Source organism: Gallinula chloropus, assembly GCF_964237585.1.
Source record: "Gallinula chloropus genome assembly, chromosome: 4".
Taxonomy (NCBI): domain Eukaryota; kingdom Metazoa; phylum Chordata; class Aves; order Gruiformes; family Rallidae; genus Gallinula; species Gallinula chloropus.
This window is the reverse complement of record NC_140088.1, coordinates 7,536,103-7,551,048: the sequence shown is the minus strand read 5'-3', so window position 1 is coordinate 7,551,048 and position 14,946 is coordinate 7,536,103. Positions and strand designations below refer to the sequence as shown.

The 14,946-nt window shown below is 42.7% G+C and overlaps 1 protein-coding gene across 1 annotated transcript; it reads left to right on the top strand.

Moving 5' to 3' along the window:
* On the top strand, positions 1–12,225 carry PSMA6 (proteasome 20S subunit alpha 6). The gene is made up of 7 exons (XM_084262782.1): positions 1–147; positions 4,777–4,871; positions 5,615–5,696; positions 5,936–6,091; positions 8,135–8,313; positions 10,342–10,436; positions 12,015–12,225. The coding sequence occupies exons 1-7, from the start codon at positions 72–74 to the stop codon at positions 12,070–12,072; spliced, it is 741 nt and encodes a 246-aa protein (XP_084118908.1). The 5' UTR covers positions 1–71; the 3' UTR covers positions 12,073–12,225.
* The last annotated feature ends 2,721 nt before the right edge of the window (positions 12,226–14,946 follow it).

Genomic DNA, 14,946 nt, shown 5'->3' with positions numbered 1-14,946 from the left:
CTGACTGCGGTAGCGGTGGGGCCCTGCACGCTGCGAGCCCCTCGGCCGTGCCGCCCCTCCCCGCAGCCGCCATGTCCCGCGGCTCCAGCGCCGGCTTCGACCGCCACATCACCATCTTCTCGCCTGAGGGACGCCTCTACCAAGTCGGTGAGTGTCCGGCCCCGGGGATGCTGCCTGTGAACTGCCCCGTCACGGGCCTGGCCTGCCTGGCGCGGCCGCTTCCCGCCGAGCGGGGCTGCAGCTGGATCGGATAAATCTGTGGCGAGCGCGGCAGCCTTCGGGATGGGGAGGAAACACGGTGCTTCCCGTGGCCGGAGAGTCTCGGGTCTCGCCCAGCCTAGTCCCGCGGTGTGCGGGGAGAAGCCCGGTGGGCCCTGGCGGAGGGGGGGGGGGGGGGGGGGGTGTGCTGGGGAAGGGGTCCTCGCTCGAGATGAGGGAAGCTTAGAGCCAGGGTGGGCCCGCTCGAGTGTCCCCTGACGCGGGGAGGCACCTCCCGTGTCTTCCTGGTGTTTGATTTCAGATGCTTGGAGGCCAAACTGACAGCTTATCCAGAAGCTGTTTATTTTCAGTGACATGTTTCTTTCAGTTTATCTTGTCAAACGTACAAGCATCATGATTTGGAACCTGAGAACAGTAGTTGCTGTTTGAAATAGGGCTTGAACTGCCTCAAACCCAGTATCCTAGAGTAACCCAGTCAGTTTTTGGAGGTGACCTGTGCTCCCTCTTGTAACACTTGAAAGCCTTGTGTTCTGTACATCATGACCTGTGGGACAGCAGGAACCAACTTTTATTTCCAAGCTGCTTTGAATGTTTTGCAATCAAACTGCAGCCTGGCTTTGTCTTCTTCTGTAGGCCACTGAATCTTCTATTCATACTTTTATGGTGCACCAGCTTCTGCAGAAGAGCCTTGTGGTGCTCTTTGTGCAGGATGGTCTGTAACAGCACAGCCAACTCGCAGCCTGGCAGGCCAGTTTTAAGAGTGCTCCTGGAGGACCCTCACACTAGGGCCAGAATTGTTTTGACAGCGTCATCCTGATGCCATCTTCCCCTAGAGCCCAGTGGTTCTTCCCCAGCTACAGTGGCTTCACTGCATGTGCATTTCAAGGCGTGCCCATGCATCCATCTGTCCTCCAGGAAAGGAGGTTGCTGGTGCCAGACTCTACAAATCAGCTGTGGTAGCCCATAATTTCCTTTGTGCCTGCCCTTGAGTGTTTCTGAGGAAGAAAGCCATGTGCAATAGGCTTCTTGGGGAGGCAGCCCAGTCCTGCACAGGCCTTTCTTTCCAAGGAGCAGCTGGGAAAGTGCCTCCATGTGGGTGTCTGTACACAGGCAGAGAGTTACCTGTGCCAGATGCCTACACACAGGTCCTGTTTTATACCTGGTGTGTGTGTATAAGGCTCGTGTGCCTCTTGCCTATGGATGGGAGGGATGGTGCTTTCTCATACAGGGTGTCAGTGTCTCTGTGGTGGAAGAGTCCTGGGCTCTGATCATCCATTGCTGTTAAAACAGGCTGGTTGGTCTTCATTGCCTTTCTGGCTGCTTCTCTGTTGCAGTACTGCTTGTGGGGAATGTTTTCTGCATCCTGTACTAAAGAGGAAACAGCCTTGGCTTTCTACCTCCCGGGTATATTCAAGCACTAGGTTAATGGATGAGGAATGTGCTCCGTATCTCTTAACCTGTGCCTTAGAAGCAAGTGTCTGCATGTGTATTTGAGGGCCTCTGCACACAGCCTGAAGCTGTCTTACAGATATTTTGAGTACTTATATGCTATGAGAGGAAAAATAAGAAAAATACGTAGGTGTGCATGGTTAGCTTCAAGCAAGTATGAGCTCACTCTGCCTGCAGCCAGGCTGATAACTCAGGCATGGTACCACAGTAGTGTCTCTGTTGGCCAACATCTAGCCACAGCACAGCCATAGAGCTCATGTTTGCTTCTGGTCAAACATCCAAATCTAACTTTTTTGGTTATTTTTTCATTCTTTTTAAATCCTGTATATACTTATCCATGTGCTGGATTAACTACCTGCACTCAAGGATGAGCATGGACACATGTTGCTTTAAGGCTGCCTTATAACTTCAGGTTTTCTGGAAGTTTTTCTGGAAACACCAAGCAGAGATTTCCAATGTAGTCGCATTGGACTGAAATCCCTGTGCTTTACATTCAGTCTCTTTTACTTCCAAAGCTCTCGTGCCTTTGAAGTGATCTGGTATTAGAAAAGTAACAGCTATGCCATGTATATGCCTTGTCGTGGTAGTTAAAAACCCTTCAGTGTTGTCTTGTCACCTGTTAGTTCCAGTTGTCAAAAGTGATGCTTCATCTAAGTGGAATTTTGGGAGGTGAAGAAAATGATAACGTTCAGTTTTCTGATTCTAACGTGTTTGGGGAGCAGCAAGGAACTACTGTGTTTCAGAAAGAATGTGTGTGCAGTGCCACTGAAATACTCAGAGAGCAGAAAACAGACAGAAACACCATTGGCTATACATGTATTTGGATTGTGGTGCTGTTAAGAGTCCCTACGCTGTTTGGCTGCTCTTTTGAAAACTCAGCACTGGAACAGGGCAAGAAGGGACTGCAGTTCAGCAAGCCTGGTTGTCAGTGCTTGTGAGCTACGAGTGTGAAGGCACCTATACCTCATTACACCAAAATGTCACTCAACAGTTAACGCTGAAAGGGACCTCTGGAGATCACCTGGTCTAACCCCCCACTCAAGCAGGGCTACCTAGAGCTGGTTCCCCAGCACCACGTCCAGATGGGTGTTTGAATATCTCCAAGGATAGAGACTACAGCCTCTTTGGGCAGCCTGTGCCAGTGCTTGGTCACCCTCACAGTAAAAAGTGTTTCCTGCTGTTCAGATGGACCCTCCTGTGTTTCAGTGTGTGCCCACTGCCTCTTGTGCTGTCACTGGGCACCACCAGGGCCTGGCTCTGTCTGCCTTCTCGACACCTTTCCTCTCAGATATCTGTACACATAAATAAAGGAGTGGTGCAGACTCCTGGCCTTAAGCTTCAAACCAGTGCTAGCTCATCTCGAGTACTGTGTTCAGTTTTGGGCCCCTCACTACAGGAAAGACATTGAGGCCCTGGAACGCGTTCAGAGGAGGGCTACTAAGCTGGTGAGGGGTCTGGAACACAGGCCTTATGAGGAGCGGCTGAGGGAGCTGGGATTGTTCAGCCTGGAGAAGAGGAGGCTCAGGGGAGACCTTATAGCTCTCTATAACTTCCTGAAGGGAGGTTGTAGTGAGCTGGGGGTCGGCCTCTTCTCCTGTGTACACAGTGACAGAACTAGAGGGAATGGTATCAAGCTGCGCCAGGGGAGATTCAGGCTGGACATTAGGAAGCACTACTTCTTGGAAAGGGTAGTCAGGCAATGGAATGCACTGCCCAGGGAGGTGGTGGAGTCACCGACCCTGGGGGTGTTCAAGGAAAGACTGGATGTTGTATTGAGGCACATGGTTTAGTGGGAGCTAGTAGTAATAGCTGAATGGTTGGACTGGATGATCTTTTAGGTCTTTTCCAACCTTGATAATTCTGTGATTCTGTGATTCATGGCTCACGGGGTTCTGTGCTTTGCTCTGTGATAGCACTGATACTCCTGGGGAAGGTACCTGGAGGGGTGAGTGAAGATGTGCATACAGCAGAGAGAGGGAGCACGTTTATGGCTTGTTTGGGTAACCCATAATATGCTGCCATGCCTGAGAGTAATGAGTACAGCGCCATAAATACAGGGCAATCAGCTCTTCCACAACACTGACTCAGCACATTAAACTTCAAGATCCTGATACTGCAAGATGCATGTTTTCATTTTCAGATTATTCCTCTCCTCTTGTGCAGTCTCTTCCATAGATTTGAATGCAGCTTTTAAAAGAGCTGAGTTTCTTGCTCCCGTTGTTTTAGAAGGTAGTTTTAGTAATTTGGTGTCCTGTTGGTTAGACACGTCCTAAATTCCAGTCTTAACCATGTAGCTAACAAAAACTCACCTACATTTAGCTAGTGTGTGAACCTTCCCTCTCCCAGCCAGGTACTAGGAAGTTCTGAGTGTATATCAGGTATTGCCAGATACACTTAATGGATTAAGACTCACTTGATACTATCCATGAAGTAAATTTCCCTTGATTAATGGTTTCAGAAGCCTCAAGAACAACTTGAAGCTTAAAAATCATTTATATGAATACTGCTGTTTAGTTGGCATGTGCATAGGTTGAATTTTAAAAAGGTAATAAAAGCATTGTGGTGTTTGAACATCAGGTCAGAAAGTGTAAGGATAAAGCACATCTTCTGTGCCTGGTCCATCATTTCACTTTTCATCCATATCAGCTAAAATCTAAGAGAAAATTGCATCTTTGTCACAGTAATAATGCCAGAAATACTGTTTCTGTACAATAAAAAGTCTTACTTAAAGGTTTACAGGGACTGTAGGTTAAGTTTGGACTCTTCTGGTGAACAGCAGAATAGCCTTCTTTTAAAACAAATTCAGTTGGTGTTAAGCATTAACATTAAGAACAAAAAGGCAAATTACTAGGAGTTCCTGAAGGAAGCAGCAGTAGTGGTTTTGTGATGAGAGTCAATGACTTAATTTCCATCAGAAAGTTCTTTTGTGCATTTTATATAAGACCTTAAAGACACAAAGTACTGCTCAAGTGTTCAAGTATTAAAGAGGCTTGGTTAGAGTATTAAAAAGAACTCAGGGACATTTCTGCGTTGGGAGCACCTGTGTCAGTGATGCTTGTACTAACATCTCTAACATTGTTCTGGATTAACTTTTACATATTTTCCTAGAATATGCTTTCAAGGCCATAAACCAAGGTGGACTCACATCTGTAGCTGTCCGTGGGAAAGATTCTGCAGTAATTGTAACACAGAAGAAAGTACCTGTAAGTAGTTTGGTTTTGAGGGGGAGGCTGGAAGGGGATGAGAAAAAAGATGGGGGTGAGACTCTGCAGCATTGATTTGTATTTGTTAGTATTGACATGTATTGCTGTTTGAATTGAATAGCTGATTATTGTTCTGCATATTAAAAGTCCTTGCTCTGTTGAGTGCTCAGTTGTACACTTCCTTGCCAAGCACTGTAATATTTCTTTCTACAGTTGTCAAAGAACAGAGCTAGAGTATGAAGTCAGTCACCTCAGCATGCAGACGCTACTCTGGCTTGTAAGGGCTGAGTTGTCCATAGTTGCTTTCCCTATTTCTTTAACTCCTACTCAGACAATGTTGCACCAATAGTGCACAGAACAGATTGTCATGAGCGTTTCAGCACAGTGATGATGTATTGTTGACAAAGAGGGAAAACTCTTGTGTTTGAAGGGCAGCATAGGTTTTTGTGAGTGTGTTTTCAAAGTTACTTCAGAGAGAAAAGGACTTAGATGTTGGTCATGTTCTGGCTGTCAGACATTTCCAGATCCCGAGGTTTTTATGATCCTTGCACTCCTGTTTCTTCCGTCAAGAGTCTATAGCAGTAAGTAGCAGAGAGCCTGAAAGAGAAGTTTTATCTGTTAGCTGATTATTTTTTATTATTTATTTTATTTTTCTTTTCTCTTCTGTAAATACCAGATCATACAGAGTCTGTCTTTTTTTTTTGTGAGTGTGTTCTATTAGTTTATTTCTATTCCCTCTTTAGGACAAGCTGCTGGATTCCAACACAGTGACTCATTTATTCAAAATCACTGAAAATATTGGCTGTGTGATGACAGGAATGACAGGTATTTAATACACTGTCTTTTCAAGTATCTGAAATGTGTCAGTTTTTTATATAGTTCATCAACTTTGCATCCCATAAATAAGTGCTTCAGGGGATTGGTTCCACTCAACCTGGTTTTGGAGGACTTGTCTAGTTCTGATATTTAGACAACTTAAAGTTGGGCCTGGAATTTGCACTCTAAAGCAGTGCTAGGATTAAATGTGGTACATCTTTAGTGAAATCAATCTTCTTTCTGTTTAGCTGACAGCAGGTCCCAGGTGCAGAGAGCCCGCTACGAGGCTGCTAACTGGAAGTACAAGTATGGCTATGACATCCCTGTGGATATGCTGTGTAAAAGGATTGCAGATATTTCTCAGGTCTATACACAAAACGCTGAAATGAGGCCTCTTGGTTGCTGTAAGTATGGTGTATGGAATTCATTTTCTCCTGTTTCTTGTCCAAGCTAGCAACTGCCAGGATTAGAAACTCACCCATTTTCAAATTGCTCAAGATATGGATGTAAATGAAGGAATAACAGGGATGAACAGCCAAATGAGAGAGCGGTGTTGGAAGTCTTGCATCGGAGCTGTGATTTTGCCATTGACTCAGCATTTGAATTGGAATAAATTATTTAGTCCCTTTAAAAACATATGATACTGTTTCACCTTTGGTTTTGGGGTCTACTCTGTTTGCACTGCACAGTGATATCTGTGAATAGGAGACATTCTTTATGCTTGTGTCTGGGTCAATATCAGCATTAAAACAGACATAAGGAGAGTGCAGTTCTGCTGGTGCTGATTTTGTGGCTTTTTTATCTAGGTAGTATGTATAGGACAAAACCTGCATTTTTTTGCACTTAACTCCAATGAAGGCAGGCTGAGAGAGTTGGGCTTTTTTAGCCTGGAGAAGAGAAGGGTACAGGGAGACCTTATAAGCAGCCTTCCAGTACCTGAAGGGCACCTACAGGAAAGCAGAGGAGAGGCTGTTTGCAAAGGCATGGAGCAATGGGGGAAAAAAGGGCAATGGTTTTAAACTGGAGCAGGGGAGGTTTTGATTAAATGTTAGGGTGAAACACTGGCACAGGTTGCTCAGAGAGGTGGTGGAGGCCCCATCCCTGGAGATATTCAATGTCAGGCTTGATGAAGCTCTGAGCAACCTGATCTAGTGAGAGGTGTCGCTGCTTGCTGCAGGGGGGTTGGACTCTATGACCTTTAAAGGTCCCTTCCAACCTAACACAATGTATGATTCTGTGATCAACCACAACCTGTATAATGTAGAGAAGTGGTGCTTAAAAATAGGTTCACTTGAAAACATTTCAACACCAGTCCTGGTTTATAACATCAAATGCAGCTCGAGTGAAAAAAAGATGTTTCTAAATTTGCTTTTTGTAGATATTCCTGGTCATCTGTGCATTCTGGGGTTAGCTCAGACTTTTCTCTTACGTTTGGCTGTGAGCAAACTATAACCATACAAGTAGCTGTCCGGGAACTGAGATAAAAGACTTGATGTTTCCTCAATTACTTTTTCATTAAATGTTCAGCCTGGGTTTCTTTTTGTTTGCCTGGTGGTTTGTTTGGTTTTGTTTTTTGGTGGGTTTTCTTTTTTTTTTCATTTTCATTTAAGAAGAGTTGCAGAATGGATGAATCACTTCTGGTAATCACGGTAGCACTAGCGCTTCTCGCTGAAGAAGTAACGTTCAGTGTTGCACCACAGTTTCCATGATGGGGCAATTTTCCTACGCTTGTAATGTTCAGGAATGATTGTTTCTTTCTCCCCTTGACATTTCTCATGCCTTGATACTACCGGGAAGTGTGTTTATTTTTGTAATACATGAATAAAAAATGTATTGTTCTTAACCTTTTTCTTTTATTTGGAAGGCATGACTTGATTAATGGTTGAACTTTATGATCTTGTGGTCTTTTCCAACCAGAGTGGAGGAGAAGGGATGTGCTGTAGTGCTTTTCAGGATTACAGCCAAGAAATCCTAAGTTGATCTTCTAACAGTTCCATTAACGTCAACATATTGGTAAAGTTGCTTTCTAGTAAAAGGCTCATGTTAGTAGAACTATTGTTAACACTTCTAAAGTGTCATGCAATGCACAGGAAGTGAATTGTGGCTGGGTTAACTTTGTATCAGGATTAAAGTTGCCTATTTTCTGACTTTGTGGTTTTCTACACACTGAGCTTGGCAAAAATATTTTGGTGTTTCATAAGCAGCCTCCTTTGGGAATGATAGAAATCTAGTTTGCACTAAACACAGTTGTGCATCTGGTAATGAGGTGCTGGTAAGAAGCAGCAATTAGAGACAAAGACAAAATCACAGCTCTAGAAATTGGACTGGTTCCCAAAAAAGTGCTGCTGTGCATGCACGTGTTTCATGGGAGACAAGAATCTGTTCTGTAGGTGAATTAAATTTTCCAACATTGGAGAAATAAATAGCTTTTTTTCTTTCTCTTCAAGGTATGATTTTGATTGGTATCGATGAAGAGCATGGCCCTCAGGTATACAAGTGTGATCCAGCGGGTTACTATTGTGGATTCAAGGCCACAGCTGCAGGAGTTAAACAGACAGAGTCAACCAGTTTTCTTGAAAAGAAAGTAAAGAAGAAATTTGATTGGACATATGAACAAACAGTAGAGGTAGGCCAGCAGAAGCAAAGAAAGATTTGTTAAAGTGTATTTAAAGAATATGTTGTACGTAGGCTTGCAGTGTAGAGGAATGTAGTTAGGTATTTCCTGTTTTCTTACAATTCTGTGTCTCTGCCAGAGCAAGTATTATAGCTATTCCAACAAGAAAAACCTTTTGGAGATACTTTGCAAGTGTTTAAATAGGCATCTCATCTGTTTTTTCTGCTTTACGCTAGCTGGTGATGGGTTACTAGAGTCCTTGATTCTGGGCCTGCCAGTACAATCTTATTTTAGTGGCACATAAAACAATCTTCCTATTAGAAAGCCTTTCAGACAGGATGGGGTACTGCTTGTCTGTCTGTTTAGTAAATATAACACCAGTGCTTTATGCCTGCTGTGAAAACTGTTGTTCAAGGCCCATCCTAAAAATGTATCCTACTTAAAAAATAGGTCAATGACCTTGTTTTATAAATCATCCTTGCCTTTTCACTTGCACTGTAGAGATCAATCTAAACAGTCCTCTTCCATGACCTACCTGTTTGTCCTGTTCTCATGCCATGTGATGTTTCCTGCATCACAAGATTAGCTGCTGAAATGAGGAATTGGAACTCAAGCAACTGATTCCCTTGTTAGATAAAACAGACTATTGAATTAAGATCCCTGTGAGTGCTGTGCAGATTCAATCCTTCAGTGAAATTACTTCTGAAGTCTATGTTACAGTGAAAGTACCATTTCAGTAGAAAGTTCTTCAGCATAAACTCCTCAGTTTTGTATGTATATAAATATATATAAAGTTTTCTATATATGTAAATATATATGTATCTGTAGCAATTTCCGTAATATGTGATTTCCTTAAAGAGAAGATCCCTCAAGGGTTAAATAATAATAGCATACTGAAATTGATCTCTCAGAGATTCCTTTTTATCCTGCCTAAGTATTTTTCTTATTAAATGCATTTTTTTATCACTGCTTGATTACACTGTGCATGTCTATTAGTTGAGTTGTTGGAAGTAGATGAAAGCCTTTCCATGTCCTTGTTCTTAATTTGTAAAACTTCTGTGGTACGGTGCAAATATTAATTGGTAATTAATCTGCTAGTCAAATCTTGGATGCTCTTCTCTATCTTTTTGTAATGTTCTACATGCACACGCTGCCTTACTTTAAAACCTTGTGGTGCATTAGAGGTAATGCTCCAAGGATAAGAATTTTATGTGGTTTTTTGATTTGGGGCTTTTTGGGGGTTGTATAGTCTTACAGAATTATTGCAGAATAAATGTACTATTGACATAATGAATATAAGCTTTAGAAAATCTTCTCTGGCATTCTATACTTCATAACACATTACTGATCAGAATTAAACACCAGCATGTCAGAAGAACTGATTTGATAGGCAGCTAGCTACATAGCTGTTTTATGGAACTTCTGTTTTGTGCTCAGTCATCATTTCAGGAATACATCTGCAGCATGACTGCGTCCCTACTGCAGGGGTAAATATGAGTGAGGTTGCACAGAACACCTTTCTAAGGCAGGTGATGATTAGAGTGGAAAAAAAAGTAAGTTAAGCCGTGATGAAATGCAGCTTTTAAAAACAGCCAGTGTGATTTTAATTACCAGAAGAAAAGTCAAAATGGAAGTGCTGCAAGTGGTCCACATGCTTTGAGTAATCTTAGACCATCGTGACGGCGTGTCACGTCTGTCAGCTTTGCCACTAAAGTGGCACATTCTGTCCTTGGGACCTGGGGTTTGAGTCTTTGCCTGATAAATGGTTTTGGTTTAGTTGTGGGTTCTTTCTGCTACAAAAAATGGCACGTCCCTTTGTTTTTTGGGGAGAGGGCTGGAGAGGGACTGTATTCTGCAACAGGGGGAAACGATTTAAAGCTTTTCAGCTCAGGTTTTGATGTGGAAGGAAGTATTTTAAAACTACAAGGAAGGGTAGTTGTTAATGCCGCCTGAGTTTAAAAAAAAAACCAACAAACCAAACACAAAACCAAAACCTTAGTGCTTTCTGTGTCATGACACCAGTTTTTTGTTATCTTTCAGACAGCAATAACATGCCTGTCTACTGTACTATCCATTGATTTCAAACCTTCAGAAATAGAAGTTGGTGTAGTTACAGTGGAAAATCCTAAATTCAGGTAAGTGATCAGTAAAACTTGGTTCTTTTCTCTGGTTATGTGCAATTATTAGTTTTATTTTCTTGTGTAATGGTGTATCAAGGAAAAGAGACAAATGCCAGGAGTTGATGTTTTGGAGGTTGGATTGGTTTTGTTTTCTTTTAACTTGTAACTCTTCAAAATGTGTAAGGGTAAAAGACATTGTTTAAAAAAATAGCCCAGGTTTTACATGGTTAAGGGATCTAGTTGAGAAAAGCATTTTTTGTTAAAATGTAGTTGCACTTCTCCTACATGATTTTTTCATGCTTAAAAGAATAAAAAAATCTTTCCTTTTACCAGTATCTGGAGTCCACTTAGAAATTACAGTCATGACAACTAATGCAGTAAAGTCTGTCTCATAGTAGGGAAAATTTTGCAAGCCCCCCTTTTTTTGTTAATGTTTTTGTAAATGGGATCTTTTAGATTACCCTTGTTCATCCTGTAGCAGGTTTTAACATCTCCAGTATGTCGTTAATAGACTGTGAATTGGTATGAATTGAAATATTCTATTCAGATTTGACAAGATTAAAAATATCTTGGATTTTTTAAAAAAAAATCACTGCAGTGATTTGGAACTGGCTGAACATTTCCTTTCTGAATACACTGCATTCCCACCTAGCATGAAAGCAAGGCACCTGCAATTTCCTCCCTCCACTGTTATTGCCTGAACTTGAGTGCAGCAGCAAGGTTACTTGGTCAGTCTATGGAGAAGGCTCCTGGAAATCCTCCTGCTGGGGGTTATATGTCACATCAGATACAGTCTGCTTGAGAGCCCTCTCACAACACAATGTATAGCTGTGGGAGGATGGATGAAATGTGGGAGATTAACTAAAGAAGCCCCAAAACTCCATGCAAATGGACCCCCCCAGATATGTCTATTAGTAAGTCTGTCTTGCTACAGAAGAGTTCAGTTATTTCTGCCTTAGTTGTTCCTGTAAGACTAAGTGGGGAAGAGAAGCCCTCTGCTGCTTTAGTCTAGCGACTTGGTAGGTGGGGTTTGGAGAGAGGCTTCAAACCTTTGGGTCCTGCAGGTGCAGTCTTCTGAGTGCTTTCTAGTGTGTTTAAAGCTGACGTGGTGTTGATGGGTGGTTTTGCATTTGGTGGTGTGTGCTTAGGACAACAGAATAGCACAGCGTTTTTGAGAGAGCACGGAGGAGCTGCATTACCTGGCTTCTGCTGCTGCTCAAGGGTCTTACAGCCTTCTCAGGGTGGATGGATAACAAGTAGAGGGAGAAGGCTATGAGAACCTGTGTCCCCCTTGGAGTAATCATACTGATTACTATACCCATTCCTCTCACCAGGTCCCCACTTGCAAATACTCGTGAGGAATTACCTGTTCTTTTTTTCTACCGTTTATTACCTCTTGGCTCTCTAGTGCCTTGATTCTTCCTTTATTTTTCAAAAAGAATTGGAATGTTGGTCTGTGGCCCTGGCAGCAGGGCTCTAAAGGGCTGAGAGATGTATTGTATAAGACTTATTTGTGTGGATATTAGGTTGTGATACTGGATCTTAAGAGGGAGAATCATCTAAGCTATTTAAGGTTTCTTTTTGTTCTTTCAGGATCCTTACAGAAGCAGAGATTGATGTGCACCTTGTAGCTCTGGCAGAGAGAGACTAATTAGCATTCCCATTCCCATTGTATGTGCTTCTGGCCAGGATATTTGGTGAAAAGAAAACACTTACTAATGGCTTTAGATTATGGGTGGAAAACAGTGTTGACTGTATGATGTATTTTACTCTGTACAAATAAAACAGAGGTTTTTGAAATACCTGATGTCTCCTTTTAATGTAACTTATCTAACTTTCAATTCTATGAAATTCTCATCAAAATGCTTGATGACTGAATGTTTCTGTGATGATTGCTTCCCTTTTTAGTTGTATTTTAATAGGCATTTTATACTCTGCTGTATTTTTCATCTGAGCTATTTGGCTCCTAGTGTAAAGCTTTATATCAGGGTTGGGGGGGGTGTCTTGAGATCATACTTTCATTTACATGGGTTCTCTTCTTGCCCTGATGTTGAAAGGCTTGTAACATTACTGGTTAAACCGTGGGGAAGTGCAGGTGATCTTACTATCTGCTCAGGTTTGTATGAGGACATAGGACAATAGTTGAAGGAAACAACTTGAGCTGTGCATTCCTTTAGACAGATCTATTTGGGGTGCAGGTGCTGAGTTCAACAGACACCTGCTATAATTAAACAGCTCTGAAGGTAACATTTAGGGGAACAGATGCTATATGCAACGGGGATTTTGGCTGTTTGTCACCTACCTGGTGTTGAGGCTTTGGGCAGTGCCAGAAGCAATGTTGGGGCTGGATAGGGCCAGTAGACAGTCCACCAACAAAAACGTCTTTGGGAAGCAATTCCCACGGCTCCTTCAAAGGTTCTGGGTGAGGAGAAAAGAGGAGCACTGCAAACCTTCAGCCACCATGAAGAAGAAAAACACTTTTTTTGTTTTGCTGCAATTTGAAGAGGTTTCAGCCTTGGCAGCAAAAAGGTAGAGGATGAAGTTGTGAGGTAGGAAATACTGAGGAGAAAGAGAGTATCACCAGGCATTTGTAGCTGTTGGGTGGACATGAGAGGCTCCTTGGACGGATGCTGAGCTAATATGACTTTGCTCTGTGCCTTCATTCCTCTGCTGTGCTATTCCTGCTTACTTGGCTTTAATTGCTCAAATCCTATCTTTTTTTCTAGAGACCTTTGGGGAAGGCCTCTTAAGTCATCAGAAACTGGGGTTGACTAATTTTTTTCTTTTTACTTCACAGTTAAAGCCCCTTGAACGTGTATTTTTCAAGCTCATTGTAGTAAAGGAGACACAATTCTGTTTGGTGGTTTTAAGAGATAATGCTAACCTTATGTGATGAGTGAGTTGAGATTCAAACGCACTGGGAACCATTGACGTTGCAAAGCTGCTTAAATTTCCTTTAGGCCTCCCAAATTTCAGCTTCCCTCATGTCAGATGGAATAGATGATAGGATGAAGCCACCCTTGCTTCTGGGTTTGGGTTGGTTATCTGAGAATCCTCTGAGAAGAACTGGCAGAAAAATACAGATGGCACATCTGGAAAGGTCTGTGGTGTTCCAAGTGGCAGCTGTGTTTCTGAAACTTACTCAGACCTTTCTTCCTAATACACCAGTTGTGGAACAACCTGGAATTTGAGTAGACTTAAGTCATCATTTACTCTGCCATAAAATGGAATCTACTGATAAGTTCATTCTTGATCAGCTTTAGTGATGTGTATAAAACTTCACTAATGACTCCTTCCTTGAACAAAACAAATTAAAAGGAAGATGATAATCGAGGAGCCGTATAACTAGAACACATTTGCATAGGATTTAGTATTAAAAAGCTATGCAACACCTTTAATTGTAAATTTTGGAGCTTGTATGGGATTGTATAACTCGGGTGGTGGTTCTGAGAGCATGGGCGTTTGTTTATACCTTACACTTCTGCAATGCAGAACATCCCATCTTGTTTAGAGAGATGATGAAACATGCTGTCTGCAATTAACTGGGAATGTTGCTGCTTTTTTCTTTTTTTTAGTAAGCAAAGTTAAAATTCCAGCCACTGAAATGCTGGTTTTGCTAGTATTTTGTCTTGCAGTGAAAATTCATGGTTCTCTTCTCATGCTAACAATGGGGATTTTTTTTTTTCCTCTTTCAGTCAAAGCTTTTTGTTGTTTAAGATAAGGCAGCAACGCAGATGGGGATACCTGACCCAGTGGGAAAACCCCATGTGCTACACAGGCACGTGACCGCATTCCTCACACCCTGGAGCAGATAGCACCTGCAACCAAACTGTGCCAGCCATGGCTGGTGTTGAACTGTACCTGGTACCACCTGCTGTTCCAAACCTGGCCCTTGCAGAGGAACTGCAGAGCGTGCACCAGGTGACCTGAGCGCTTCTGGTTTGGGTAGGGCGTACCCAGAGTGGTGATGCCAGACTTGACCTCTCTCACTGTGTGCCTGGGGTTTGTTGTGCCAGTGCTGAACACTCTGGTAGATGCAGTTACAGTGGGAATGCTTAAGTAGTTAAGCAGGAATAGGATTAAATTTTATTTGCTTAATAGTCACAGAGCAATGTTACCTTATTACACTCAGACTCGCTCTGCACAGCCTTGTAACTGTGGCTGTTACATTCCCAGTACTCTGGTGTAGACTGAAGGATACAAATTCCAAGTGTGTGCAGTAAACTCACCTAAATCAATATTCATTGGAGCCTGAAAAGCACCTGGATTTCTCATGAGCAACCCCCAGTGCCCTGGGGGTGGGATGGGGGAGTGGGGGAGGGCAGAAACACTACCTTACTGCATTTCAGACAGGGAATCTTCACATAAACAGTCAGTGTGTGGTGAGGAGCTGTCTGCAGATTGACCCTGGAAACAAACGATGTTACTGCAGGCAGTAATGAGCCTCTCCAGGATTTCAGGTGCTTCTCAAGTGCAACACATGGTACTGAATCAGCTTGTGATGTTAGGCTATACTGTAGAGCCG

Coding starts and splice junctions, on each gene's coding strand:
- PSMA6 (XM_084262782.1), top strand. CDS start 72: ATGTCCCGCGGCTCCAGCGCCGGCTTCGACCGCCACATCACCATCTTC. Junction 5,697..5,935: donor TGTGATGACAGGAATGACAG/GTATTTAATACA, acceptor CTTTCTGTTTAG/CTGACAGCAGGTCCCAGGTG. Junction 6,092..8,134: donor AATGAGGCCTCTTGGTTGCT/GTAAGTATGGTG, acceptor TTTCTCTTCAAG/GTATGATTTTGATTGGTATC.